Source organism: Eschrichtius robustus, chromosome 11 (assembly GCF_028021215.1).
Source record: "Eschrichtius robustus isolate mEscRob2 chromosome 11, mEscRob2.pri, whole genome shotgun sequence".
Classification (NCBI taxonomy): domain Eukaryota; kingdom Metazoa; phylum Chordata; class Mammalia; order Artiodactyla; family Eschrichtiidae; genus Eschrichtius; species Eschrichtius robustus.
The window spans coordinates 15,417,308-15,430,912 of record NC_090834.1 but is presented as its reverse complement, the minus strand read 5'-3'; the positions used below and the strand labels follow the sequence as shown (position 1 = coordinate 15,430,912).

The following is a 13,605-nucleotide window of genomic DNA, read 5'->3' as shown; positions in this document are numbered from 1 at the left end:
AGGTATGAATAGTTTTTCCGTCTCCTTCAGGGCCATAAAATTCCACTGGAGAAGAGATTTAGGGTAGGTTTTATTCACATTCTTTCTTCTGGGAGTAGCTCTGCCCTGAAGAGGAGTTTATGACAGCCTTATTTACCAGAAGTTGCTGCTGTTAGCTAGAGAGAGCTCTGAGAAGGCTTTCTTTCCTGTGTCTGTTGAATCTCAGATGTTTTCATCTTTTTGTTGTTGTCGTTCCATTTTATTTTTTATTTTTTTGGCCGCGTTGGGTCTTTGTTGCTCTGTGCAGGCTTTCTCTAGTTGCAGCCAGCGGAGGCTACTCTTCGTTGTGGTGCGTGGGCTTCTCATTGCGGTGGCTTCTCTTGTGGTGGAGCACAGGCTCTAGGTGTGTGGGCTTCAGTAGTTACAGCACGTGGGCTCAGTAGTTGCGGCACATGGGCTTTAGGGCACAGGCTCAGTAGTTGTGGTGCACAGGCTTAGTTACTCCGCGGCATGTGGGATCTTCCCAGACCAGGGATCGAATCTGTGTCCCCTGCATTGGCAGGCAGATTCTTAACCACTGCACCACCCGGGAAGTCCACAAGTATTTTCATCTTAAAATAATCTTTGTACCAATTCGTGGGTTCCAAGTGAGCCCCATCGTTGATTTGGTAAAACAATGCATTGATAATTTGGAAAATACTGGTTCTGAGTTATGCAGCTCTTCCAAGTGTTGATACATTTTATTATACAATGTTTAAAGAATCACATTTGTTGGGACTTCCTTGATGGTCCAGTGGTTAAGACTCCCTGCTGTCAATGCAGGGGGCACAGGTTCGATCCCTGGTCGGGGAACTAAAGTCCCGCGTGCTACACGGTGTGGCCCAAAAAAGAAAAAGAAAAAAAAAGAAAAATCACATTTGTTTATATCACTGTGGATCTCATCAGAATAGTCTTTAAGTAATGGGAAGCCTTCAAGCTCCCAGTGGCCCATGCAGACTTTCCAAAATTCTAATTTTTGCCTGAAAGCTCAAATGTTACTGTTGGCAACAAACACTGTCAGTTGTTTTCTTTGAAATAACAAGAGTAATTTGTTCATTTTCAAGAACGTGTCTGCTAAGTACTCAAATTCAAATAACCATAGTTTCTCAGTTGTTCTTTTAAGTAAAAATGATTTTACATGAAAAAAGAGGCTAGTTCAAGTCACAACTCAAACAGTCTCACATGTGCTTTTCCTCAAGACAACCATTGTATTTTGGCATGTAGCATTTCATAAACAGAATATTAAACAGTTATGTATTTAAGGGTTGAAATTTAATAGGATTATTACTTTTGATGGCTTCATCAAGGGCATCCTGAAGTAAAAGTGCCCCCCACTCCCAACTGCAAGTGTGTGGCAGTAAAGAATACAATGACTAGTAGTATAATTTTGATGCCACTGCCTTCATTTGTGTATGGTGCCAATATTTGTATCCACTATAATTTTCATACAAGTAGGAGCAGTGTAAGTATCGACACAGTTGTTCTCAAATAAACCATGAGATTCAAAAGAGTTATTCATCTTGGATTAGGTCGGCATCACTTGTGTTTGTTGCCAGGAATTCATACACGACATCATCTTCAGTGATTAGTTGGTACCAATGCTAGATGAATGTAAACAAAATAGCAAGACTAGTCTTGTCTGTGGATTCGTCTTATTTGTAAAGTAAAATTACAATTCTGCAGATGAGATATTAACCAAGTCTTCAAATTTGCAGCAAAATCTTTAGTTTGGTGAATTAATATGTCGTTAAAAAAGGGGCACTGCCATGATTTATTTTACTGACTTCGTTCAGCAGGCATGTAGCAATGTCACCTGTACCAAGCTGTGCTTCTCCAGTTAAGGAAGTACAGTAACTTACCCTAAGATGCTTCAGTGGCTTTTTCATTTCTAGCTTGAAAGGTGTTAACAGTTTTTAAGAACTGTAAAGAATTCATCACATCTGCATTTAAAATATTCAACTACTTTTTCTTTAAATTCTGAATGATTGATCTCAAAATGTCACTATAACTTAACTGGCATAATATAATTAGAAAATGTTGCATTGCCTAAGATACAGTAAGATAAATTACTAACATCTATAAAGTCAAGAGAAAGATGACTCTTGTCACACTTTGGTTTCTTATTTACAATTTTGCCTAGTTTTTTTGGAGTAGATTCTTCCTTTCCATGAGTCAGATAACTCTGGGCCAGTTGCATCTTTCTTAGTATCTTTAAATGTATGTATTGCAGCTGTGGGTTGAGAAAGTAAGTCTTCTAATCTCCCTGTTTGGAGTCAATGATTCATTCTTAAATATAAATGAAAAATTACAAATAAATTTTCTTTTATTTTAGAAAAAATTAAATTCTAAAATAATACATTTTAGATATAATTTAAAAATTGAGAAGAGTTTTCCAAAAATTTTTGAAGTATTATTGTAAAACAAAATAACAAAAAGTACTTGTTTCTACCTGATGTGTGAACTTTGAAATTTTACAGTAATGATTTATTGGATAGTAATGAGATTATAGTAAGTATAACTAAAGATAGCTGTAAGAGCACAAACAGAAGTACTGAGAAGGAAAATACCTTAAATTATACCCTAAATCTACTACCTTAAAAAATGCTAGAAAACATTGGAATACAGAAGCATATATTCCACTAGCCATCAGAGTGATGATCTCATTACACTTTGTGTAGTCTCAGGGAAACTCCACTGTAGACTCATGAAAGAATGAGAGTGAAAAAGGCAAATGAATTTAGTGTTATCATGAAACTAATTTTGCTTCATAGACCAGGCCCTCAAAGGGTTTTGGGGACCATGGACTGTGTTTTGCAAACTGCTGTTCTAGATTATTTCTTCCATACTTAGGGCTTCTACTACTGTCTCTGTGCTAGGGACACTCTCATCTGTATCCCAGCCCAGACTACTTATATACCCCTTGCCTGCTGAACTACCTGGACTATTTCCTCAGCTTGATGCTATGTTTCTCTCTGGCATTTGCATATGCTGTTTGATCTGCCCAGAATTTCCTGTTCCTTTTGTTCACTTGGAAAATTACTGAATTGTGAGCTGCTTGGGTGCAGGAACTAGGCATCTTTATATCCCCAGCTTTTAGCAGAAATGTGTAGCACATTGTAGGCTGCTTAGTAGATGGTGAGTTAAATTGAATCAAGGAAGAACTCTAGCCTCATAAACAAAAACTTTGCAGTGCATCTCAGGGTAAAGTTTTTTCTCTTTTTGTCTGATCTCATTCGTTCTATTGGGTTGGCCAGAAGGTTCCTTTGGCTTTTAAATAAAAATAAAAGACACATTTTTCATTTTCACCAAGAACTTTATTGAACAACATATTCACCGTTTTGGTCCACTACCTTCTGCCATTTTTCAGGCAACTTCATAATTCCATCTTCTCAAAACTTTTTATCTTTTTGAGCAAAGAACTGGTCCAGGTACCTTTTACAGTCTTCCAGGGAATTGAAATTTTTTCCATTAAGAGAATTTTGTAAAGACTGAAATAAATGGAAATCCGAAGGTGCAATGTCTGGTGAATATGGTAGATGAATCAGAACTTCCCAGCCAAGCTGTAACAGCTTTTGCCTGGTCATCAAAGAAAGAAGCGGTCGTGCGTTATCCTGATGGAAGATTATGTGTTCTCTGTTGACTAATTCTGGATGCTTTTCATTGAGTGCTACTTTCAGTTGGTCTAATTGGGAGCAGTACTTGCTGGAATTAATCATTTGGTTTTCCAGAAGGAGCTCAAAATAGAGGACTCCCTTCCAATCCCACCATATACACAACATCACCTTCTTTGGATGAAGACCAGTCTTTGGTGTGGTTGGTGGTGGTTCATTTCACTTGCCCCACGATCTCTTCCATTCCACGTTATTGTACAGTATCCACTTTTCGTCACCTGTCACAATTTGTTTTAAAAATAGAACGTTTTTGTTACGTTTAAATAGAGAATCACATGTGGCAATATGGACAAGAAGGTTTTTTTCTGCTTAACTTACGTGGAACCCAAATACCAAAGCGATTAACATAACCAATGATTTGGTGCAAAAATCATTTGGTGCGAATGATTTTCAGCGCTTGATTTGGATATTTTGAGTATGTCGGCTCTCTCCCGAGTGGTATAACATTGATTGTTCTCAATTAATATCTTGATTTGATCGCTATCTGCTTCACCTGGTCTACCCAACCGTGGAGCGTTGTCCAGTGAGAAATCTCCAGCATGAAACTTCGCAAACCACTTTTGGCACGTTCGATCAGTCACAGCACCTCCATACACTGCACAAATCGTTTTTGGGTTTCAGTTGTGTTTTTGCCTTTCTTGAAATAATAAAGCATAATATGCCGAAAATGTTGCTTTTTTTCTTCCATCTTCAATATTAAAATGGCTACACAAAAATTCACCAATTTTGATAAGTTTTTTTTTTAAACGCATGGTGATATGACAGCTGTCACAATACAGTCTAACAAAATTATTTCGAATGAAGTTAAAGACAACTAAGCGCTACTGGACCCATCTTACGGAAAAAACCGAATGAACTTTTTGGCCCACCCAATATATTGGTTTGTATTAGTAGCTTCAGTTCAGAGAAAAGAATTTTATAACCTACCTCAAATTCAGGATGGCCAACTCCTATCTATATTAACGTATCCACCAGTATTTGTTTTGTTTCCTTTTGCCTTGTTTAGAGTATAATATATTCTGAAAGGAAGGTATTTCGGCTGAGGACTCAACATCTTAATTTTTAGTTCTGTCTCTGACTGTTGAGAATATTTCACAAGGCGCTTATCATCTGCTTCTCTGCATTAAAATCACCTGATTGCTACCACCACTTGTGGTGGAAAAAAATGTATTCACATATTTTAGTTTCTCTAACATCCAAATGATAACTAACATTTATTAAGTTCTTACTATACGCCAGAGACTGTCCTATATGTTCTACATGTATTAACTCATTTAATCTGCATAATGGCTCTGTATGAGAGGTAGACTATTTTATTATCCCCATTTATCTTTAGGAAAATGAGGCAAAGGTTACATAACTTGCCAATGGTTGCATAGATAGTAGATAGTAATAGGGTCTGGGTTTGAACTGTGAGCTTAGTTTGGCTCCAGAAGCTGTGCTTTTAACTGCTGTGAGAAGCTTCCTCTCAAATCTAATTACTTTTATCATTAACCTATGTTAGTACACATGCACAGATAGATGCTCGTTATAATATTTATAATTGTGAAATTGAAAATAAGAGAATACCTAAATCAATAATGGGATATATGTACAATGGATAGTTATTTAAAAAGCACAGTTCTGAAGAATACTTAATGATATGGAAAAATACATTAGGATGAAAAAGTAAGATAAAAACCACAGTTTTTGTTTGAAAAGCATATATAATGGATTTATATGTTACATATGCGTATATATATATATACAAATATTTATTTTAAAAGACTGAAAAGAAGTATAATAATGATTTTTTGTGGGTAGAGCAAGTGTAATTGTAGAGCAATTTGTTGGATGCTTCCCATGGGCTAGGCACCATATTAAATTCTTCATGTGTGTTTTCTCAGTGAACTCTCCCATCAGTCCCATGATGTAGGTCCTACTCGTTTCTCAGATGAAGAAACTGAGGCCTAGAAAGATTAAGTACTTGTCAAGGGTCATACAACCAGTAAGTAGAAGAGTTGGGACCTCTGTATTAGGCTCTTGCTGTTTTTTTTTTTTTTTTAATTGAAGTATTGTTGGCTTACAATGTTGTGTTAGTTTCTGGTGTACAGCAGAGTGATTCAGTTTTATGTGTGTGTGTGTGTGTGTGTGTATGTATGTATGTGTATTCTTTTTCAGATTCTTTTCCATTATATATTATTACAAGATATTGAATATAGTTCCCTGTGCTATACAGTAGGACCTTGTTTATCTATTTTATATAAAGTAGTGTGTATCTGTTAATCCCAAGCTCCTAATTTATCCCTCCCTCCCCCTTTCCCCTTTGGTAACCATAAGTTTATTTTCTATGTCTGTGAGTTTGTTTCTGTTTTGTAAATAAGTTCATTTGTATCTTTTTTTTTTTTAGCTTCCACATATAAGTGATATCATACGATATTTGCCTTTCTCTGTCTGACTTACTGCACTTAGTGTGATAATCTCTAGGTCCATCCATGTTGCTGCAAATGGCATTATTTCATTCTTTTTTATGACTGAGTAATATTCCATTGTGTGTATATGTGTGTGTATATATATACACCACATCTTCTTTATCCATTCATCTGTCAGTGGACACTTAGGTTGCTTCCATGTCTTGGCTATTGTAAACAGTGCTGCTATGAACATTGGGGTGCATTTTTTTTTGTTTTTTAAAATTTATTTATTTATTTTATTTATTTTGGCTGCATTGGGTCTTCGTTGCCGTGTGTGGGCTTTCTCTAGTTGCAGAGAGCGGGGGCTACTCTTTGTTGCAGTGCGCGGGCTTCTCATTGCGGTGGCTTCTCTTGTTGCAGAGCGAAGGCTCTAGGCATGCAGGCGTCAGTAGTTGTGGCACGTGGGCTCAGTAGTTGTGGCTCGCAGACTCAGTAGTTGTGGTGCACGGGCCTAGTCGCTCTGCAGCATGTGGGATCTCCCCGGACCAGGGCTTGAATCTGTGTCCCCTGCATTGGCAGGCGGACTCTTAACCACTGTGCCACCAGGGAAGCCCCTGCATGTATTTTTTTGAGTTAGTAGACTCTTTCTGTTTTGTATTTTCTAAACTTTTTATAATTTGTATTATTTACATGATGAAAAGCAAAATTAATTTTTTATATTTTGCAAACATATTGGGACAAGTCAGACTTGTACAGTCTGGTAGGATTTATTCATTGGAACCATTGATTCTTTAAACTAGCTAAGCAAAATAACAGAAGCATGGGGCTTGAAAGAAATTAGACCAAGCATTTAAAGAGTTAAAACATACTCAGTGGTTTCTATTATATCAAGGATTTTTTTGGCCATCTACTATGGGCAACTGATTTTTTTTTTTTTTTCTAGCATGGGTTGCAGCTAGTACCCCTTAGTGAAGTGAAATCTGTTACATATCTTACAGGCTAGTGAACGTATGGTAAGGCTGACCATTTTTATGACTGTTTAAGAATTCCTTAACCATTTTTGTTGTGGTTGCTAGTAGTTCCTTTTGTCTTGTTGGATCCCAAGGAGATAGATGTTGCCAAATGCCCAAAGGAAAAGATTTTTCTGTGTGTGAATTTATGGGATGTCCCCCGTGGGCGTGGCAATATTTTTCTAATATAATTGTAATCCCTAGTTGATAAATGAATTTAATGAACGTTAGAGGTGTTCGATGAACACTGATAGTCTTTAAGAGCAGCATCATTCACAGAAAGCAGCTGCTGTGTTTTCCTACAATCATCCCATCATCACAGAGTGTCTAGTAGGCTAAATGGACTGCTGATTGACCCCACAACGTATATCACATATTCTTACAGTAAGAGGATTCTGACTCCTCATATATTTTTTCACTTGAGGAATATGTGCTGTATTAGGAAAATACATCTACTTACAAACCTTTGTCTAAAGAACTGTTAGAGAAAGAAAAAAAAAAAGAACTATTAGAGAATTCTTCCTCTGGCAGGAAGTTTATTTGGAGAGGACAACACATGGAGATTAAGGAAGAATATGCCCTCCTAGTTGTATCTATTACATGAGTTGACCTTGTCAGCAGAGGGCCAGACTGATGTTAGTGAATCAATAAATGAATGTGTGTGTAAGAGACACACAGACATACACACCTGTACTTTATGAAATAGCTAGCCAGGGATGTGTGGAGAATTGGGCAATGAAAAAAGGGACCTGAAACACTTATGTTAAGTGGATTGTTTCCTTTCATATTATATTTGAGGTTACTAAAAAAACCAGAAGATGAATAAAATTATTTCTCTCACCATAGAAAAGTGGGAACATTTTTCTTAAGACAGAATCCTTCCCAATCTTTTCTTCTTATTTTCACCTTTTAAAAATTCAGTGAAAATAATGTACACGTTTCCATACTATTCTGTCCACTGATCTGGGTAATCCCGTTGCTTTTAGCTATGAAACTCATTACATTACAGTCAAGTGTAATACAGGGAAATTCTTCTGCCGGTTCTGTTCCTTTGTTGGCATCTTCGGTCCTGAGTAGAATGATCATCGCCCCACATCCTGGGAAATCCCTCTGTCCTGGGCAAACTGGGACAGTTGGTCACCCTAATCCTAAGGGTGTATATTACACTCTAGGGATGGGGCTGGGGAGCTGGTGTAAGCATGAAGGAAACTGATGGAAAGGAAAAGTCCTGAGGTATGAAGACAACATTTTTTCCTTTTGAAGAATGTTTACTATAGCTAAGGAAATGTGAAAATCAGTAAGCCAGTATCTGTGTGGTTAGTAGTGAATTAGTGATTGCTGCATTAGCGATAAGTATTTTGGGTTTAGTCCTGCATTCTTCAGTACCCATACCAAAAGACAAGGAGTCAGAGGAATGCCATTTTGATTTGAGCACTCCTGGATCATAGAAGAACATTCTGCCTTCAGTGGGTTTTGGTTCTAAGTACACACTTTGTTCTGGGTAACTTTATTTTAGCAAATGGAGATGTGAACATTTTTACTTTCAAATATAGGGTGTTTATGCAATTTCAGACCACTTTAAACATAATTTGTATATATCTATAGTTAATACTTAGAGTAACACTTCCTCTAACATACTAGGTAGACCAGTTTCGGGTTTTACTTTTGCCTTGGTGTTCCTTAGCAAGCTTGTCTTTCTCCCCTAAGTCTTGTTCTTGGTTTCTTACCTTACAGAGAAGTGTGGGAAATGGAACTGGATAGACTCAAGAATCAAGATGGTGAAATAAATCGGAACATTATGGAAGAGACAGAACGGGCCTGGAAGGCAGAGGTGAGAAGAGCCGCTATGTTGAAGCTATGTTGAAGGTCTTGATTTTGGGCTTCCAGATGGTGTGTACTTTCGGTATAGTATCAATACTGTACACTAAGCTATTTAAGTATTATACCATAGAGCCGCTAAGCATTGTTTTAACTATCTAAGGGTAGCTTTGTGTATGTAAAATTAATAAAGTGTGTGTGTGTGTGTGTTTGTGCGTATGTGTGTGTATGGTTTCCTTAGATCTTATCACTAGAGAGTCGGAAAGAGTTGTTGGTATTGAAACTAGAAGAAGCAGAAAAAGAGGCAGAACTGCACCTTACTTACCTCAAGTAAGTACCTTCCATTTCTAGGGTTTTAATGGCCCTGCAGTTTTGTGTTTTGGAGGGATTTCTTTTTAGGTTTTGAAACCCTGGGCCAGCTAGTCTGGCACTTATTCTGTCTTCACGGGAAGTCATCTCTGTGCGATAGTAATTTGTTCAGTGATTTCTCTTCCCATACTCTAAACTTCCTCACTCTCTGACTCTTCCCTTTCTACAGTTTTATAGTTTTGTACTTTTTATTGTATTATTTCCAATTGGATAAACAGTATCTCTTATGCTGTCAAGCATAACAAATGTCTTTGGAGATTTGTTTCTTATACAGTCATTTCTCCTCTTTCTGCCGTGAAATTTGGAGGACCCCCGTGGCATTTTCAGCCAGACAAGAGCCCTCTCTCTGTGGTTGGTCCGCTTTCTCCAATACTTGTTTTGCAAGATGCTGGAGTTAAAGTGAGGCAAACGGCTTAGAACCTTGGCCTTCTCCTGCACCTGCTCCGACCTCTTCTCTCCAGGCCCATTAGCCAGCTACTGTTCTGCTATCTCAGAGAGTTAGGAATTGGGTTTTCTTTAATTCTGTAAATTACTGTTGGTTTCTTGAAAGGTCAACTCCCCCAACACTAGAGACAGTTCGTTCCAAACAGGAGTGGGAGACAAGACTGAATGGAGTTCGGATAATGAAAAAGAATGTTCGGGTAAGTGTAGTGATGCGTGATCATTGAGTCAGAGTTCATCTGTGCTTAAACACTTCTGGCGAGAGGGAAGGACCTTTTGCATTGCCCTTAGGGCCTGTCCTACCACTCCTCTTGCTTTCCTGATATAGGATGGTGCTCTCTTTATAGACAGGCTCATTCTGCTTAGCAGTAAAGGATAATTCCTGCTTTTCTCTCTTTTCTAGGACCAATTTAATAGTCATATCCAGCTAGTGAGGAATGGAGCCAAGCTGAGCAGCCTTCCTCAGATCCCTACTCCCACTTTGCCTCCACCCCCATCAGAGGTAAGAGCGCTGGCTTTGGGGAATCTACTTTTGTGTGTTGGTGGCAGAGCCTAGAGTCTTTCACTTGTTCTTTTTATGAAGATATCGGGACCATCCTTATTTGGTACAAGAAAGAGTTGCTCACTGATTTCTGCTCCAGTTTCCTAAACTTTCGTTTTCTTTCTCTCCCACTTGTCTTCCACCTCTTCCCCTCTGCAGACAGACTTCATGCTTCAGGTGTTTCAACCCAGTCCCTCTCTGGCTCCTCGGATGCCCTTCTCCATTGGGCAGGTCACAATGCCCATGGTTATGCCCAGTGCAGATCCCCGTTCCTTGTCTTTCCCGATCCTGAACCCTGCCCTTTCCCAGCCCAACCAGCCTTCCCCACCCCTTCCTGGCTCGCATGGGAGAAATAGCCCTGGCTTGGGTTCCCTTGTCGGCCCTCATGGTCCACACGTGCCCCCTGCCGCCTCCATCCCACCTCCCCCAGGCTTGGGTGGTGTTAAGGCTTCTACTGAAACTCCCCGGCCCCAACCAGTAGACAAACTGGAGAAGATTCTGGAGAAGCTGCTGACTCGGTTTCCACAATGCAATAAGTAAGTATCTTTAAGGATTAATTTTAAAAGTGTTTTTCAGAGAAATGTTTATGGGTTAAAATAGGAGAGGTTTCATAGATATTCCTCATGAGTGTAGTATAGAATCTCTCCCCCTCAACATTTTTCTTTCTTAGGGCCCAGATGACCAACATTCTTCAGCAGATCAAGACAGCACGTACCACCATGGCAGGTCTGACCATGGAGGAGCTGATCCAGCTGGTAGCTGCGCGACTTGCAGAGCACGAGCGGGTGGCAGCAAGTACTCAGGTAAGAAAAGCTACTTGGTGGAGACCTCAGACCTGCTGAGGTGTTGGGGAAGAGGTAGATTTCAGAAATATTTGGGGTGGGAAGAAGCATTGCAGCCAGGGGTATCTGGCCTGCTTTCTTCCTTTGCTGCGCTGGGAAATGAATGACTTCTCTTTGTTAAATGCCCTGTTTCTCAGATGTTCCTCCCTCACTGTGACATCGTTTCTGCCCACAGCCCCTTGGTCGGATCCGGGCCCTGTTCCCTGCTCCATTGGCCCAAATCAGTACCCCAATGTTCTTGCCTTCTGCCCAAGTTTCATATCCTGGGAGGTCTTCACATGTAAGACTCTATTCTTTGAAAACTGGGATGTGGAGAAGCTGGGGGTGAGGAGGGAGTGGGTTTATAGGTGGAGCGCAGGAAGAAGCCATCATGTCCTCAGCTGGGTTGTCGACAGCCCCAGCTGGGAAAAGGCAGGTACTCTGTATTGGAACTTTTCTTTCTTTTGGTGTAAAATCTTTTTGCTACATGGGAAGAGTAGATGGAATCATGGGCATATAAGGCAAGGAGGCCCAGAGGTTCCTTACTCTTTTGACTGTCCCTCCTCTGCTGTGCAGGCTCCAGCCACCTGTAAACTGTGTCTAATGTGCCAGAAACTTGTCCAGCCCAGTGAGCTGCACCCAATGGCATGCACCCACGTGCTGCACAAGGAGGTGGGTGCTGCATGCCTTCCTCTTTTTTCCACTCTTTCTTTTTGACAGCTGAGATAATTTAATTTTCTTGAACATTTTACAGTGTTGATGCTCATCATTAATATCTGAACATAAGGTTTTCAGTCAATCGTGGCTTAAATATCAGCAGAATTCAGAATACTGGCAGCTAGGCTCTCCCAGCTTCCTTCTACCCCATTCCCTGTAGGGGACTGGACTGGATAAACAGTTCATACTAGAACATTGATAGTCACTGTCTTGGAAAATTGACAATAATATATACATATCTAACCATTGTTTTGGATGTACCATTGCCAAGAGACTTTGCTTAGATGAGAGGAATGGAATAGGGAACCTCAATATGAGATTAGTAACTCCATTAATAAAATAGTTGGAAGGCTGACCTATTAGAGATTAGCTTCACAAACTGACAAGTTATTCCTCTCTTTTATGATGGTACCAGACGGAGTTAAATCTCTTAGCACCAGAGATGATTTCTTTTTTACTATTTTGTTTTGTTCATTTTGTTTTTCTAAGAGGTAGAAACTGAATTTATATCTAAATTCTTGGTAAGGGAAAATCCTGAATAAGATTTGAGGGCGATGGGTATTAGGAGATGGAAGCTCATCTCAGGCTAAATGGATGGTAAGAAGGAGCAAGCCTATAGACAGTCAGCAGAAAGCAGCTTCACACTGTTATTAGCTGGTTTTTAACGTTCCCTGTAAAACAAGATCAGGTTCACCTGCTCTGAAGACTCTTCTGGCGGTAAAAGCCAGTGAAGCAGCCCTTCCAGTCCCCCAGTGAGCTTTTCTGACTTAGTAAACATCCCTTAGACCTGTTGAACCTTAACGGCGCTCTCTCCCCTCCTTCCCTCCATCTTTCCAGATCAACCTGAGGTATGTCTTTCTTTCTTTCCAGTGTATCAAATTCTGGGCCCAGACCAACACAAATGACACTTGTCCCTTTTGTCCAACTCTTAAATGACGGACCTGACTGGGGAGGAAGAAGAGGAGAAACTGATGTGAACAGGAAGCGCGGGTTCAAGATTTCTAAAACTCTATATTTATACAGTGACATATACTCATGCCATGTACATTTTTATTATATAGGTAATGTGTGTATAGAAAGTCTGTATTCAGATGTTCGTAAATGAAAGTATGTATATTATGCAGAAATGGTCTGTCCCCCTCACCTTGCAATTCCTCTGGGGGAAGCAGAGTGTAGGTAAGATGGTATTTAATTTGGCCTTGAAATTATGATATTCCTGCCTAGGGCTGTTTTCAGATACAATATAAAAACCATCTAGGAAGCTGCTCTTGCTCTAAGGCCACCCTGCTCTGATTTGGCTCAGCCTCTAGTCCATTTTCTTAAGGCTCATGTACGCAGATTTGAACCCTGGTGCTCACCTGCTGTCCAGCCAGATGCCTTGCTTATTGAAAGCCTCCGGAAGCCTCAGTGCTATTCTAGCCCTTCTACTCCAAATGGAGAAAATGAGACTGATTGAGGAAAAAATATATAACCCTGATAGTTTGATTTTTCATTGAACATTTTACTGTGTTAACACTCATTATTTGTACATAGACATTAGGTTTACAGAATAGTCTGTTTACATCAGCAAAATTCACAGTCCAAGAATAACAACATAACCAGGTCCCATTTTCCCCATGCCTCCCACAAACTTCTCTCCACCCTACTTCCTGGATAGTCATCTCTTTAGAAACTAGCATAGCCCACAGGTCTTTCCTGGGCCAAGCCATCCCTTTCCACCACTGACTTGGCTTCTGATCAAGCTTTCACAGACCAACCTTGTGAAGTCCTCACCGCTTCCCCTTCACTTCTGGTCTTCTAGTCTAG

At 39.7% G+C, this 13,605-nt stretch overlaps 1 protein-coding gene across 4 annotated transcripts in view; it reads left to right on the top strand.

Moving 5' to 3' along the window:
- Nucleotides 1-12,926, top strand: part of RNF214 (ring finger protein 214) — a 48,371-nt gene extending 35,445 nt beyond the window's left edge. For all 4 annotated transcript variants that reach the window (XM_068556621.1, XM_068556624.1, XM_068556622.1 and 1 more), the window contains 9 exons: nt 8,827-8,923; nt 9,152-9,240; nt 9,830-9,920; nt 10,124-10,222; nt 10,421-10,797; nt 10,932-11,064; nt 11,279-11,383; nt 11,659-11,754; nt 12,670-12,926. In XM_068556621.1, the coding sequence (XP_068412722.1) occupies nt 8,827-8,923; nt 9,152-9,240; nt 9,830-9,920; nt 10,124-10,222; nt 10,421-10,797; nt 10,932-11,064; nt 11,279-11,383; nt 11,659-11,754; nt 12,670-12,735 (1,153 nt within the window). In that variant the 3' untranslated portion in view covers nt 12,736-12,926. The remainder of the gene's footprint in view (nt 1-8,826; nt 8,924-9,151; nt 9,241-9,829; nt 9,921-10,123; nt 10,223-10,420; nt 10,798-10,931; nt 11,065-11,278; nt 11,384-11,658; nt 11,755-12,669) is intronic.
- The last annotated feature ends 679 nt before the right edge of the window (nt 12,927-13,605 follow it).